This window comes from Scomber japonicus, chromosome 20 (assembly GCF_027409825.1).
Source record: "Scomber japonicus isolate fScoJap1 chromosome 20, fScoJap1.pri, whole genome shotgun sequence".
Taxonomy (NCBI): Eukaryota; Metazoa; Chordata; class Actinopteri; order Scombriformes; family Scombridae; genus Scomber; species Scomber japonicus.
The window spans coordinates 10,708,099-10,721,088 of NC_070597.1; the positions used below are offsets into that span (position 1 = coordinate 10,708,099).

General features: G+C 38.9%; 2 protein-coding genes across 2 annotated transcripts in view; both read right to left on the reverse strand.

The window, feature by feature from the left end:
- The window catches only part of ptprea (protein tyrosine phosphatase receptor type Ea), a 424,624-nt gene that overhangs the window by 297,451 nt on the left and 114,183 nt on the right, over positions 1–12,990 (reverse strand). The window lies entirely within an intron of this gene.
- psme4b (proteasome activator subunit 4b) overlaps positions 1–12,990 on the reverse strand; it is a 35,720-nt gene that overhangs the window by 19,578 nt on the left and 3,152 nt on the right. Inside the window, exons 3-18 of the mRNA XM_053340790.1 lie at positions 12,501–12,617; positions 10,114–10,158; positions 9,763–9,912; positions 8,907–8,970; positions 8,286–8,360; positions 7,725–7,847; positions 7,536–7,628; positions 7,027–7,205; positions 4,818–4,904; positions 3,934–4,120; positions 3,475–3,564; positions 2,924–2,988; positions 2,543–2,693; positions 1,834–1,932; positions 1,501–1,570; positions 734–801 (exon numbers count right to left, since the gene is read on the reverse strand). Coding sequence (XP_053196765.1) covers positions 734–801; positions 1,501–1,570; positions 1,834–1,932; positions 2,543–2,693; positions 2,924–2,988; positions 3,475–3,564; positions 3,934–4,120; positions 4,818–4,904; positions 7,027–7,205; positions 7,536–7,628; positions 7,725–7,847; positions 8,286–8,360; positions 8,907–8,970; positions 9,763–9,912; positions 10,114–10,158; positions 12,501–12,617 — 1,663 coding nt within the window. The remainder of the gene's footprint in view (positions 1–733; positions 802–1,500; positions 1,571–1,833; positions 1,933–2,542; positions 2,694–2,923; positions 2,989–3,474; positions 3,565–3,933; positions 4,121–4,817; positions 4,905–7,026; positions 7,206–7,535; positions 7,629–7,724; positions 7,848–8,285; positions 8,361–8,906; positions 8,971–9,762; positions 9,913–10,113; positions 10,159–12,500; positions 12,618–12,990) is intronic.

Consider the following 12,990-nt stretch of genomic DNA (forward strand, 5'->3'; position numbering starts at 1 on the left):
ACTCGCATTACGCTCCCAGGAGTAATAAAACAAAACAGAAAGGGTATCAATATGTTCTGGTTAACGAGAAAGCTCTTTGATATTTATGACATTGAAAGGAGCACACTGCAAAAAATGTCATTTGTTCATAATTTCTTTCTCATCCAATATCACAATTACAGTCTTTAAAACAAGCAGGGCTGCAACTAACTCATTATTTTCATTATTGATTCATCTTTTGATTATTTTCTTGATTAATCGATTAGTTTGGCCTACAAAATGTCAGTAAATGCCCAGAGTGACATCTTATTTTGTCCACAGCCCATAGATATTCAGTACACTGTCATAAAGGACAATGAGGAAATGAGAAAAATATTCACATTTGAAAAGTTGGAATCAGAGAATGTACTTTTTCTTAAAAAATACCGATTATTTTAATAGTTGGCAACTAATACATCTATTGACTAATCATTGCGGCTCCAAAAAGAAGTGAAAACATCTGCCTGCTCAAAGCATTTCCAGTATCTTCACTGATGTTGAATTTGTGTAGAAACATGTGTTGAATCCTCAGATTAAGGTAGAAAAGGCAAACCTCTTCAACAGTGAGGAAACTGACAAAAAAAATCCCCACTGGAAGACTTTTTATAATTTACAGATTAAATGTAGAGAGACTAACTAGATTAAATAACTTTGTAAAATGGAATATTTTTTATAGTGTTGAAGCCCCTTGGGACACGATAGATCCTTGTCTCACCTCGGAGAGCAGCTGGAGATTCCACAATAGCTCCTTATCCAGCTCCTCTTCACTCTGCTGCTCCTCATCTGCACACACATAGAGAGGCTGAGTTATGTACTGTACTGCTCCCCTGACAGGCTGAGAGCTTCTTTTGCCGAATTTTGGGGTCATTTCAGTTTTCAGCTGTGCTAATGGCATGGCTAGAGATGACTATCTGTCTGTCTATTTGCCAGTCCATCTCTTTGATCCAGACTGAAATGTCTGGATTACTACAAAATGTTGTACAGACATTCATGATCCCCAGAGGATAATTCATACTGATTTGGTGATCCCCTGACTTTTCTTCCAGCAGCACCAGAAGGTTGAAATTTGTGGCTGAATGAAAGAGGGAAGTGCCTCAAATATTGAATTAATGTATTGACTGGATTGTCACGAAACTTGATAGAGACATCCAAGAGACCAATTGCCTGCAAAACCAATAACACTACCATTAGCGTCACCAGTGCGTTATGTATTATTCCTATAGATTTGATTTGTTTTCATGACAATACAAGAACACACACACAAAGGCTAAAGAACACATTTCACAACTGCTTTTAACCAAATGCTAAAAGATTATTATTATTATATTTCATTTAGCAATGAATTTACTTGTGAATGAACATGTTCAAGGCTATAATAAGCTTCTAGAGACTTTGTAGGCTACAGTTTTTCATGCCAACACACTACTGTTGTATCTGCTCTACACACTAGACTATTTAACAGAAACACAGTGTGGTACTGACTGTCAGTAATGTGGAAAATGACGTTGCAGCAGTGAGGGATGAACAGACGGAGGGACTCAGCGGGATGACACTGTGAACACACACACACACACACACACGCACACACGCACACACACACACACAAGATGCCATGCCAAGCATGCAGAACAAAATTGAAAAAACAAACAAGTAAAATATGTAACAACAGTATGACATTTAAGTTGGGGGTTAAATGAAAAGTAAAACCAAAAAAATGTTAAACAAAATGCAAAATGACATATTAAGCCCTTAAAACTCATTGAGTAAGAAAGGTAAAACACACTACCTGATAAATACGCACACACACACGCATACCTTTGCTGCTGCCCTGCACATGTCTGCAACCATCCTGCCTGAGACACACGTCTCAAAGATGTTAGACGTGGCAAAATTATACACCTTCTGCAACGCCACCTAAAATAAAAGTAAAGATGAGACATAAGTATCATGTGTTTATGTTCAAATTTAAGCCACACACAATTTTTTTCCATATATTGTACAATATTGAAAAGTCTGATAGAGTAAGATGAAGAAGGCCTGTATAGTTTTTGGTTTTCTTCTACATTAACCATAATTGGTCATGTACTTCTGATTAATAGTGTTACCCAGAAACTGAACAGCTCAACAAAAACAGGAGCTGCTGTGGAAATTATAAAGATGTTAGTATTAATTGTATTGAAAGTACTGTGGCTGCTACATTTTATTGGCAAAATAAACATATAAACCGCAGCTGTCATCACATCTTGATTCAAATGTTGCTAAATCCTTTTTCCAACTAAGCTCTGACCAATTCAAACCGAAACCACCACTAAAACTCTTCCAACTATGGCAGAAAATGTTGTGTTGATGTAGAACTCTTATAACTCACAGTAAGAAGCGGACTAAAAACATTTCCAGGGCTTTCATGTTAGCAGTCTGTATGAGAATCTAATTTACAATTTGAATTCAGTTACAATCAGATAGAGTTTATGATGAGTTTTTGTGTGTGTGTGTGTGTGTGTGTGTGTGTGTGTGTGTATGCTACCTTGTATATTTCTGTGGAGCACTGTGTTAGGATAGTGCTAACAGTTGAGGACAGACCCAGCTCTACCAGGCTCTCCAGTTGAGTCTGAGTATCCGTCTCTGTCTCGTCTCTCGTCTGTTCCAGGGTGCTGCTGTCTATCAAAGCAAAACACCTGCACAAATATGCAAACACAAACACTGTACTGTAAGCACACACTTATGCACTTGCCAGAAATGAAAATGTCAACTGCACAAATCCAGCTTTAAAAGAAAAGTCTAAAAAGGCTGTTTTACACGGCCTGCAGAACCAACGATGCAGACCAGTGAATTTCAAAAAGAAAGCACTCATTGACATTGACACTGGTTTATTAAATGACAGTTTGACTTGTTAATTAGTTTTTACCTGTCCAGAAACTGAAGAACGAAGTCTTCAAACTCCGCTGAAGCAAAACATAGATCTTTCTCAGTCTGAGAAGGAGAAATAAAGATGATTAGTTAGTTATTTATATGGCTATACTTCTGTTTATATCTCCTGCATGGGTGTTGACTGACAGCTGTGATTGACATAAGTTAGTTGGTAAGTCCTGGCTCCAAACATGAAAGATGATGCAGACCCTAAGCTAGCCTTGCACCTGAAACTGTAAAGTGGAAAAAACGCTCCATATTTTAAACTTCAGTTTTTGTAAAGATAAAACAAATTTGATTAGTGATTATTAAAGTAGCTGGTAGGCTGATTTGATTACTTTTAGTTAGACCCAGGCTAGCTGTCTTCCTCTGTTTCCAGTCTTTGTAGTAGGCTAGGCTACCTGGCTACTATATTAACGTTAGCACATTATCAATCTTGTTATCTAACTTGACCAGAAAGCGAATAAATGTGTTTCCCAAAAAGAGGAAAAAAGGAAAATGTTTGCAAGTTCTTTTGTGACTAAACTGCTAATGTGTGTTCGTAAGTACCTTAGTGAGATCACTGTGTTGGGAGGGAGCAGATGAACAATCCACTAAAGGCACCAGAGTCGTAAAGGTGGTGATGAACTGGAACGTTATCTGAACGTCAGAGGGAAACAAAAGGAAACCAATCCATTTAAATCATGTGACATGATCACGGCCTGAGTTAAACAACCTAGCAGAAGTTGGTGGAATACCTTTTTTCAAATTTATTAATTCATTCTGCTGTGATAGATTAATGTATTCTGGATACAATGAGCACACCAAAAAAAGAAATCCAAGCAAGCAGAAACTGAAGACTGAGCCAAGGTGATTGTGAGTTCTTCAAATTGAGATATTCATTCTACTTTCAGGAATTATTAATGGACAGACCAAAGTACACTGGAAGGGAATTTAATCAGCGAGCACTGCATTGTCTACTTGTCTAACAATTCTTCTTCATTGCTAATCAACACATTCATTACTTACCATGCACTTGCTGAAGTCATTGGGGTCCACCCCTGGCAGAGAGCCCATGAGCAGCGGGAGCACGTGAGCACGGCCCTCTGGGTAATGGTTGTTAGGGGAAACCAGGCTGCGAGCCATGCCGATCATGCAGCTGAGAGTGGCGGTGAGGGTGTGTGGCTCCGTCAGGGTCTCCATCGCTGCATAGGTCCTGTTATACGCAAGACATGAGGAGGTGAGTAACAGGATGAGTAGTTTCTAATGCTTTTTGTTCACATTTACGACTTTTAAAGCAGACATAACATGCTTTTTGTGATTTTTTACAGTTACAATATTGGATGGCTACATTAAACATGGTTAAAGGTCCAAAGCATGAGGTGAACGTATGTAAGAAGGCTCCCTGAAAGTCAAAAGCCCAGGCTACTTCCTCCTTGTGATAAAATTAGATTGTTGGCAGATACCCCCAAACTGCCATCTGTTTTGTAGCCTTTGTTGCTAATGTTGTTCCACAGGTTGTTCATATTGTCTTCTCATATATTTCAGATCAGATTTATGGACATATTTGAGAAATTTCCATTCAAAGTAAAGAATGAGAAGATGAAGAGAGATCCTGCTACCCTTGTTTGTTTCAGAAGTCAGTTGAGATGCAGCTTCCGGGAGCTGGCCAATCAGAGCAGAGTGGGCCTTAAAGAGATAGAAGCTAAAACGGTTTCAGACAGAGGCTGAACTGAGGGGCTGCATGAAGGGCCAGTATAAAATAAATAAGGAGTGTTTTTTGTGTGTTTTTTTAAAAATGTGAATGTGATTGATGCAAATATGTATCTGGCTGGAAATGTGCATGATACGTCCCATTTAGGAATATTTCATCAGGAATATGTTTTAAGAAGATCTCCCAAAAACACACTTACTTCTCAAGTACAGGTGGGATGACAAGTTCTGGTGTGAGGAGAGCCAGGTTCTGTAGAGCGTAGGCTGCATCTGTACTGCCAGTTTTACTGCAAAACACCAGAAGAGGGCAGATGAACACACAACAACATACAAAACGGCATCAACAACGGCACAGACACACACAAACAGATAATCACAGATGACCTGTCTTTGTCCAGATTAGCTCTTGAGGCCAGTACAGTGACTGTGACCTAGTGACCAGTAAGACACAGTAAGCTTAAGTCTTGTTAGATAACTAACTGGCAGTGATGCAAGTGTTCAGTGTTTTTTTTGTTTTTTGTTTATATGGTTACAACTTATTAAACATAGTTTTGATGATTCACATGCCAAGTTTAGACATGTAGGTTAAAACTGAGCTAAATTTAACTGAAAAAATATTCAACTTTCATATTACATTACTGTCATGTTACATTATTTAATTAATTCATCGTGAGAAGTTCTAACTAAATAAATGTTAACCGTGGGCAAATATTGCGGCCAAGTCGCAGCAAGTCTCACCGAGCTCACTGTCCCTGGACTCTGTGTCAGTCCCAGAGTCAAACAAAGCATCATCTTCTGTTCCATCCAGTGGAAAAACAACAAACGTAGTGAATCTTTTATTCTTCAGATCTGTGCTCATACTGTGTGTGTCGTTGCCACAGCGCAATAAAAACTGATTGTCTGTACGCTTTTGCGCATCGCACTTCAACATCTGCTGCTGTCAGTCGGGTCAGTTTAGTCTGTAAATACTGAAACACGCCGGTGAACCCCGCCTGGTTTTATTTTTTATTTTTCCTTACAACAAACCGCAGTAATGGGTCATCAAGAGAGTATTTTAATTAGCTGCAGACACGGCTGGAGCGCGCGTGCGTGCTTTACACAGCTGTTTATAGGAAGTTATTCTTCACTTCAAGTGTGGACACTCACATCGTTATCTTTATAGTTACAGTTATTGTTACATTTCTCATTCTTAGTGTGGACGCCTTTTACATACCTATAATCACATCCAGATCCAACCTCTCTCTGTATTTTAGTGGTGAATAGGACACACTGGTGTATAAGACGCACCCCACTTTTCAATGAAAAATAAATTGCGTTGATGGTGCGACTTATACACCGGTTTTTATGGTAGTTGAAATCCTATTGAAATAAGTATTTGAAAAATATTCATTTTATAACCAAATGTGGCCCAGTTTTAACTTTTAACTGCAATGCATTTAGCTGATTTGCAGCTCAAAAGATCCACTGATAACCAAAAAACTGGCAGGGTTTTGGTAGCTGTTTTTGTTTGTAATAATAACATTTTCTGTGGAGATAAACCTTGTAACCAGGAGGTGGACAATCAAATACGTCAGAAGATTTTCTGAACCAAAATTCTGGCTCAACAGATGGAGATCTAGAGAAATTTTGGTCATTAAACGTGGGTTGACGAGACCACTTGGCTCTGACTGTGCAACAGGATGCTCACACCTACCTCCACAATGGCACTTATGGTTTCTATTCCTGCCTGAATTTAAATAGTTTCTATCGGCCTTCCCACTTCGTGTAGCTTAAGGTCGGCTAACGCTGTCTTTGTTTTAAAATGTCATCATACATTAGGAGCAACTATTTTTACAATCTCCTAACAAGAACTATTTTTTTATTATTTATCCATTTATTGGGCTTCTGTTCATCTCTCTTCTCGTTTGTTTTCTTCTATTTTTGTGATTTTACTTGTTCCCTGATAATTTGCTGCTATGTTGTCTCAGTATTTACTGCAGAAATTGTTTTTTAGTCTTGTTTTCGAGGCCACTCATGTCCCATTTTGTACATCTTATTTTAAAAGTGCTCTCTAATTAAATCAATGATTAATGGTGAGTCATGTGTTGTTATTGTAGAGATCCTGGGTCAAGGTATGGGAGTCCATTTAGTTCATTAATGTACGGCAGTCATGTCAAGCTCATTATGTTACATTAAATCAACTCGTGTTGTCTGTGTACAGATATTATTTACATGCATATAATGTATGCATGTAGGTATATGTATTATTATTAAATGTATATTATATCATATTAAACTATAAGCATGTACATTAGCAATATATTTATATTTCATCATTTTATAGCTGTTAATTATCCAGACCTCTAACATTTACGACACAAAGGTGACTAGGATGATGATGTTGATGCGACTACTAACAAAGTGCAGTACCTGAACATAGCCAGCAGGGCAGCTCCAATGAGGCTGCGCGTGAAATCCTGCAAGTCTTCGTCTGTCAGCCTCTGACATTCAGGAACAAGTGTGATCCAGCTGGGGACAGCGTGACGTTCCCGGTGCACACGGCGCACGACACTCGCTGGGAGACGCTGAAGCAAACGCATCAGTCGAGACTGCACACACACACACACACACACACACACACACACACACACACACACACACACACACATATATTCAACATTAGAGTCATGACCCAGAAACATATTCACAGATCATAAACAGACCTGTGATATTATTTCTCCAGAAGTTCTGAGTTTCATTATTGTGTTATTAGTACGACGAAAGCCAGCCAAGTCCTCAATGGCAGGATATTCTAAGAAGGCGACAGCAACTAGCTGAAAATGCATTTATAACCTGAAACTGCATTTATAACCTGAAACACTGAGTGTGTGCTTGAGTGTGTGTGTGTGTGTGTGTGTGTAAGTGAGAGAGACACTTACCTGCCAGCGACCATGATTGGATGGATGGTAAAAGGAGGCGATACTGTTAAAGAGACAGGTCAGCTCCTTCTGTGCTGGATTTCCTGGTCCACCCTGCAAGTTTAAAAATCAGGTAGTAATCACAATTAAGCAGCAAAAAAATGTGTTTTGTGATGTATTTTTATAAGACAAAGTCTAAAGCATGTGTACCAGTAGGGCTGTGATCCACAACACCAAGTGTCCTATGTCATAGGAGTTGGTAAGATAGCGTGGTGCCACCATCTGACTGACCCCAACTGGAAGGTTCAGACTGCGCAGGATCCTGGTGAAGATCTACACACACAATGGAGAGTTTAACTAATGATATACAGACACACTGACATAACCACATACACTCACCGGCAACGTTATTAGGAACACCTGTGCAATCTAATGAAATCCAATGCAAGAGCTCTGCCATAAATTCTGTCTGGATGGTGGTGGTGTACTGGAGTGCATTACATTGAAAAGGGTTCATGTATGTTAATGTAGTGCACAAAATATTAAGAACACCTTTTAATATAAAGCACCCCAGTATACTATCACCCACTACAACCTCAATGATATACTTAGAGTAGAATTACAACCTTTCGAACAATGTCAGCAACAACTGAAAATGTATAAACTGTGTAAATGTAGAATTTATTGCACAGCTGTTGTAATGGATTGCATTAGGTTGCTCAGGTGTACCTACTGAAGTGGCCGGTGAGTGTAACTCTGCTAATGACTCACTGTGGGAATATATGGGGTCCAGTCCACATAGCCAATGTTGTCATTGGCGAGGCGAGTAAACAGGTTCACTAGATGCTGCAAGACAACATAAAACAAACAATCACTGCGAGCACAAAGAACATTCCCCGAAGTGAAGGCTGTCATTCCGAGAATTAACTATAGCCACTTCGGAAAAAAAGAAGAAGAGATGTTCAAGAAGAGACGTAGTGTGCACAGCCAGACAGCTTTGGACCAGGAGGCTTGATGAAAGCATGGCAGAGGCACAAATGGAAAATCTTATCTATACGCCTGCTGGAAACTGCTAATACGTTAACAACATTTCAACATTTCAATCATCGCCATTGGGAAATGTGAAAAAGTGTGTCATTCCAAATTACTTGGAAGTGGAAAACTACATCATTCACTGCTCCATAATTTAAAAATATTTTAAAATATCCACCACAGATTTATGAGATGTGAAGGGTGGAATTTTCATTAGTTTCAACTTAATGAAACTTTGATGTTGCATTAAGACTTACACTTTCATGCCAGTGAGCACTAGGTGCCACATTTTTTAGAAAAGGTCAATACCTGAAATATTCTGAGTGTGCATATGTGTGTGTGTTTGTGTGTGTAGCTCACCCCTTCCCAGCTTGGTTGATTTTGCACTGACACCCAAAGATTCATTAATTCATCAAACCACAACCTGAAAGCACACAGAAAAAAAAACAGCATTATATTCACACCCACTGGCACACAAACACACACACACACCTGAGGCTGCCGTCGAATTCCCCTCATCTATCTCCAATCCCCCAAAATATGAACTCACTCCCTCCCCTGTAGATTCTGGAGGAGCGAGAGAAAAACTGAAATGGAAAAATAGAGTATTAAAGATGATGTATTGTGGAAACTGTGCAGAAACTGCTGATGAATCCAAGACTAAATCCAGACAAATAGCTTGCGAAAGAGTGAATACACTGAAGAACGCTGTGAAGAGGTTTGGTAGTTGGAGCACAGTCACAAAAGGAGTGGAGAGAGAGAGAGAGAGGGGCAAAGGTTTTCGGGGAAATCAAAATATTAGCAAAACAAGTAGAGAGGAACTACTGCTAATGCATGAGGAACATTATTTATTGAGGCTCTCAGGTGCAAAAAGTATAGCCGCTTACTGAGCCTGAAAATGTGGTTTTTACAAGATGTACTCCAGGCACTGCAGTTGGAAGGAATATAGCAAGGTTACAAGATCCAACCAAATTAGCTAATGAAAATATTGTGATTTAACAAGAGCGGTTAAGTTTCCATCACAGGAACAAAAGAATGCAACATATTTGAACTTTATCTGCTGGCAGAGATGGATCTATAAATAAATAAGGAGCACTTTTACTAAAATCTTATAAACCCTTTGTGTTAGCTCTGGCTCTGGAATGCTGCACTTGGCGTGTAATCCAGTTTCTAAATACGAAAGTGTGCAAGAAGCCATTCAACTTGGCCCACTTACTGGAAGCCCTGACTGTGCTCCTCTGGGGGCATGATAGTAGGCAGGAACAGCTCCATGTTGCTGACGGCCTTCTGCATGACCATGTCAAACACGCACAGCAGGGGGCGCCACTCTTCCAGCATCTCCTTGGTGGACGATGCAGGGAAATACCTTGGAAATTCACAAGAACGCACGCATCACATGCAAGCACACACACAGCACAGACAGACATGAGCACAAATAGATGCAGACAAGCAAATACAGCTGAAGATACAAACACACACACTGATCAACAGTACGTAGCTCAACTGAAGATCAAAGCAATACATTATCCGGTGCACAAATTACATGATCACAGAGGATGAGACTTACAGTCTGCAGCTTTTGATCAAAGCCTTCAAAATGTGGTCCACTGAGCTGCAAACAAGCAGAGAGAGGAGGTGTGTGAGTGTATTTGTGTTATGCTTTAACTGTCTTATGAGATCCACGTGTCTTCATCAATAATTGAAAAACTTTCGAGCTGCAACAAACAATTAATGTAATCATTAATTAACCAATAATCATAATAATTTAGTCTGTAAAATGTAAGAACAAGTGCCTAAAAATGTTCCTAGAGCCAAAGGTGAAGCCTTAATATAACTTTTTTTTTTGTTGGACTGGACCACAATAGACAGATAATCAGTTTAGAGTGATATACAACAGAGCAAAGCAGCAGTTCATCATATTTGAGAAAGCAGAGACAGTTTATTTTCTTGATAACTAACTAAAAACATTTTTTGTAATACTGTCTGTAATGTAATTCCTGATATAATATATGTTGGAAATAATACTTTACAAGCTGGTCATAAGTCACTACTAATTGTCATTGTTTGCTTTAAGTGAAGTGAGAAATTACCACAATATCTCTGTGTGTTGAGGGAGGATTCCATCACCGGGTTGAACCCTAGTGTTCCAGACCACAGACAGCTGCGCTAACTAGTCAGCCAAAGATTTGATCCATTGGCCAAAGGCCAGCATGTCTAGTCATATGTGGTCGTTATTCTCTTGCAGGCATGGACCTGCACTGTGACACAGAACCAATGAACGTTGTAAAATAAATTTAGGTGTTTACCCGGCCATAACAGAAATTGAGTATTCTGACTTGATGATGACTGATGGACATTTGCATGCCACCAATATAATGTTTCCCCAAAGAGCTCACTCTAAACACTAAATTGCCTCAAATTATAGATAATAACTAAAATCTGTGCCTTTACAGAGTTCCAGCTTTGACTAATAAATAAATAAATAAAAGCAGATCCAGTCAGTTTGTTGTAGGTTTGAGTGTGCTGTGTATCTTTGCCTTGCACAGACTGTTGGGGAATAGTTACCATGGTTACCTGCTGACTCGCTGGAAGAAAGATTTAAAACATCTGTGAAAAGTTGACAGTTCGTCAAAATACACTTCAAGTGAGAAATAGTTCCTATTCTCATAATCTGAAAATGGCAATTTGAACGAAAACCAAAACAAGTACCTTTGACTCAATAAGAATAATATTCCTTCATTGTTTGTTAATATTTCAGAAGAATTATATTTAGACTTGGTCCTTAAAATGAATGGATGTGAATGAGAAGGCAGACACATGGAAGGAATGGTGGTGTCGCTATTTGTAGATGACTTTATATAGAAGAAAGACATTTTGATTTTTGACAACAAAATATCCCTTTTAAAAGGTTGAGACTTATCCAGATTGAGGGTTAACGAGTGTTAAAACCAGTGCATGGTTTGCACCTGTTTTTAAGGAGTTACTATTGTTGATCACATACAGACACACAGCTAGAGGTTTAGTAGATTTGGTTCAAGTATTATCTATAATTATTTTAGTGTCTAGAGTGAGTTTTATTGGGGGGAAAATCTAAGTTTCTGTTATGACCTGTTAAACAATTACAATAATTGTCTAACATTTTGTGTCTTCTTCTTGCATAGTGTCACGCTTCAGTCCCGTGCCTTGCAGCGTGACGCACCGGCTTTTAGCCAGCACATTAAGCATTTGGCTCACTGGTTAGTGCATCTGTCTGTGGTCTGGATGATCAAGGTTTGAGACCTGGCAGGGAATCCTCCTTCGCTGGCAGAATTAAAAAAATGTTCTCACTTTACTTAAAGCAACCAATGACCACTTAAAGTGAGTCAAACCAGCTTGTCATGTATTATATTAGCATATACTTCAGGAAAGTCATTACTTTACTTAAAGCACCCAATTACCACTTAAGAGTAACTTAAAAGTACACTACAATGCATTATAAAATCGACTATAATGTGATTATAATATAAATGTTTTCAATTTTTAATTTTATAGCACTATAAGCAGATTATAAAGCATTATAAGTATGCATGCATTATAGACATGGGCATCATAGAAAGTGTTACAGAAAGTTTAACCTATTATATTTATTGAGGGACATTTCACTGAGAGCCAGTTCAGGGAGTAAACTAGCAACCTTCTGGTCACATGACTACAACCAGTGTAGATTATCAAAACAATTTCAGTCACTTCAGTAATGTTTGGCATATTCTCTTACTAAACAATTAAGAGAAAACTGTTTATTTGTGGGTTTAGGGTTTGGAATAGAAAAGCAATAGAGCTCCAGTTAATGCAGATTGGTATTTAGGACATGGCTTGGGCCGAAAGAAACAATAAAAAATCAAATTAAAACCAATTAAAGCCAATACAATGTTGTAACTTCTTGTCCCATGTCCATATGAAGGTAAAACCACATACTTGGGGAACCAGATGAGTCCAAGGTGTTCGACTTTGGAGTAGACGACCCTCTCATACAGATCGTAGAGTGGTCGCCATGGCAACTGCAGGTCATCCCTTGACAGCAGTTCCTTCTTCCTGTTAGAAAAAGGAAGGTCATTATCGATTATTTACCCTATACGGTTTTTCAGGACTTCAGGCAGGTCTCTTGATATTCAAACCTTTGAAAAATGTACTCAAGACAAAATGACAGTAATAATATTATACTGAAGAGAAACACTACAGGGTGTCTGAAGCCGCCTGTAATCATGGGAAAATGACTCACTACCTCTCAGGCTGTGCTAACCATGACGACTGCCAAGTTCCAGACATTTTTGCAAACATAACGCCATGATTCTTCGTATCCAGCATAACTGAATTAACAGGCAAGCATTAGTAATTTGCAGGTGCAGACTCAGCTGCTTTAAACTATTCCCAAAACAACCCCGTAGGGAAAAATGAGGAAGGTTTG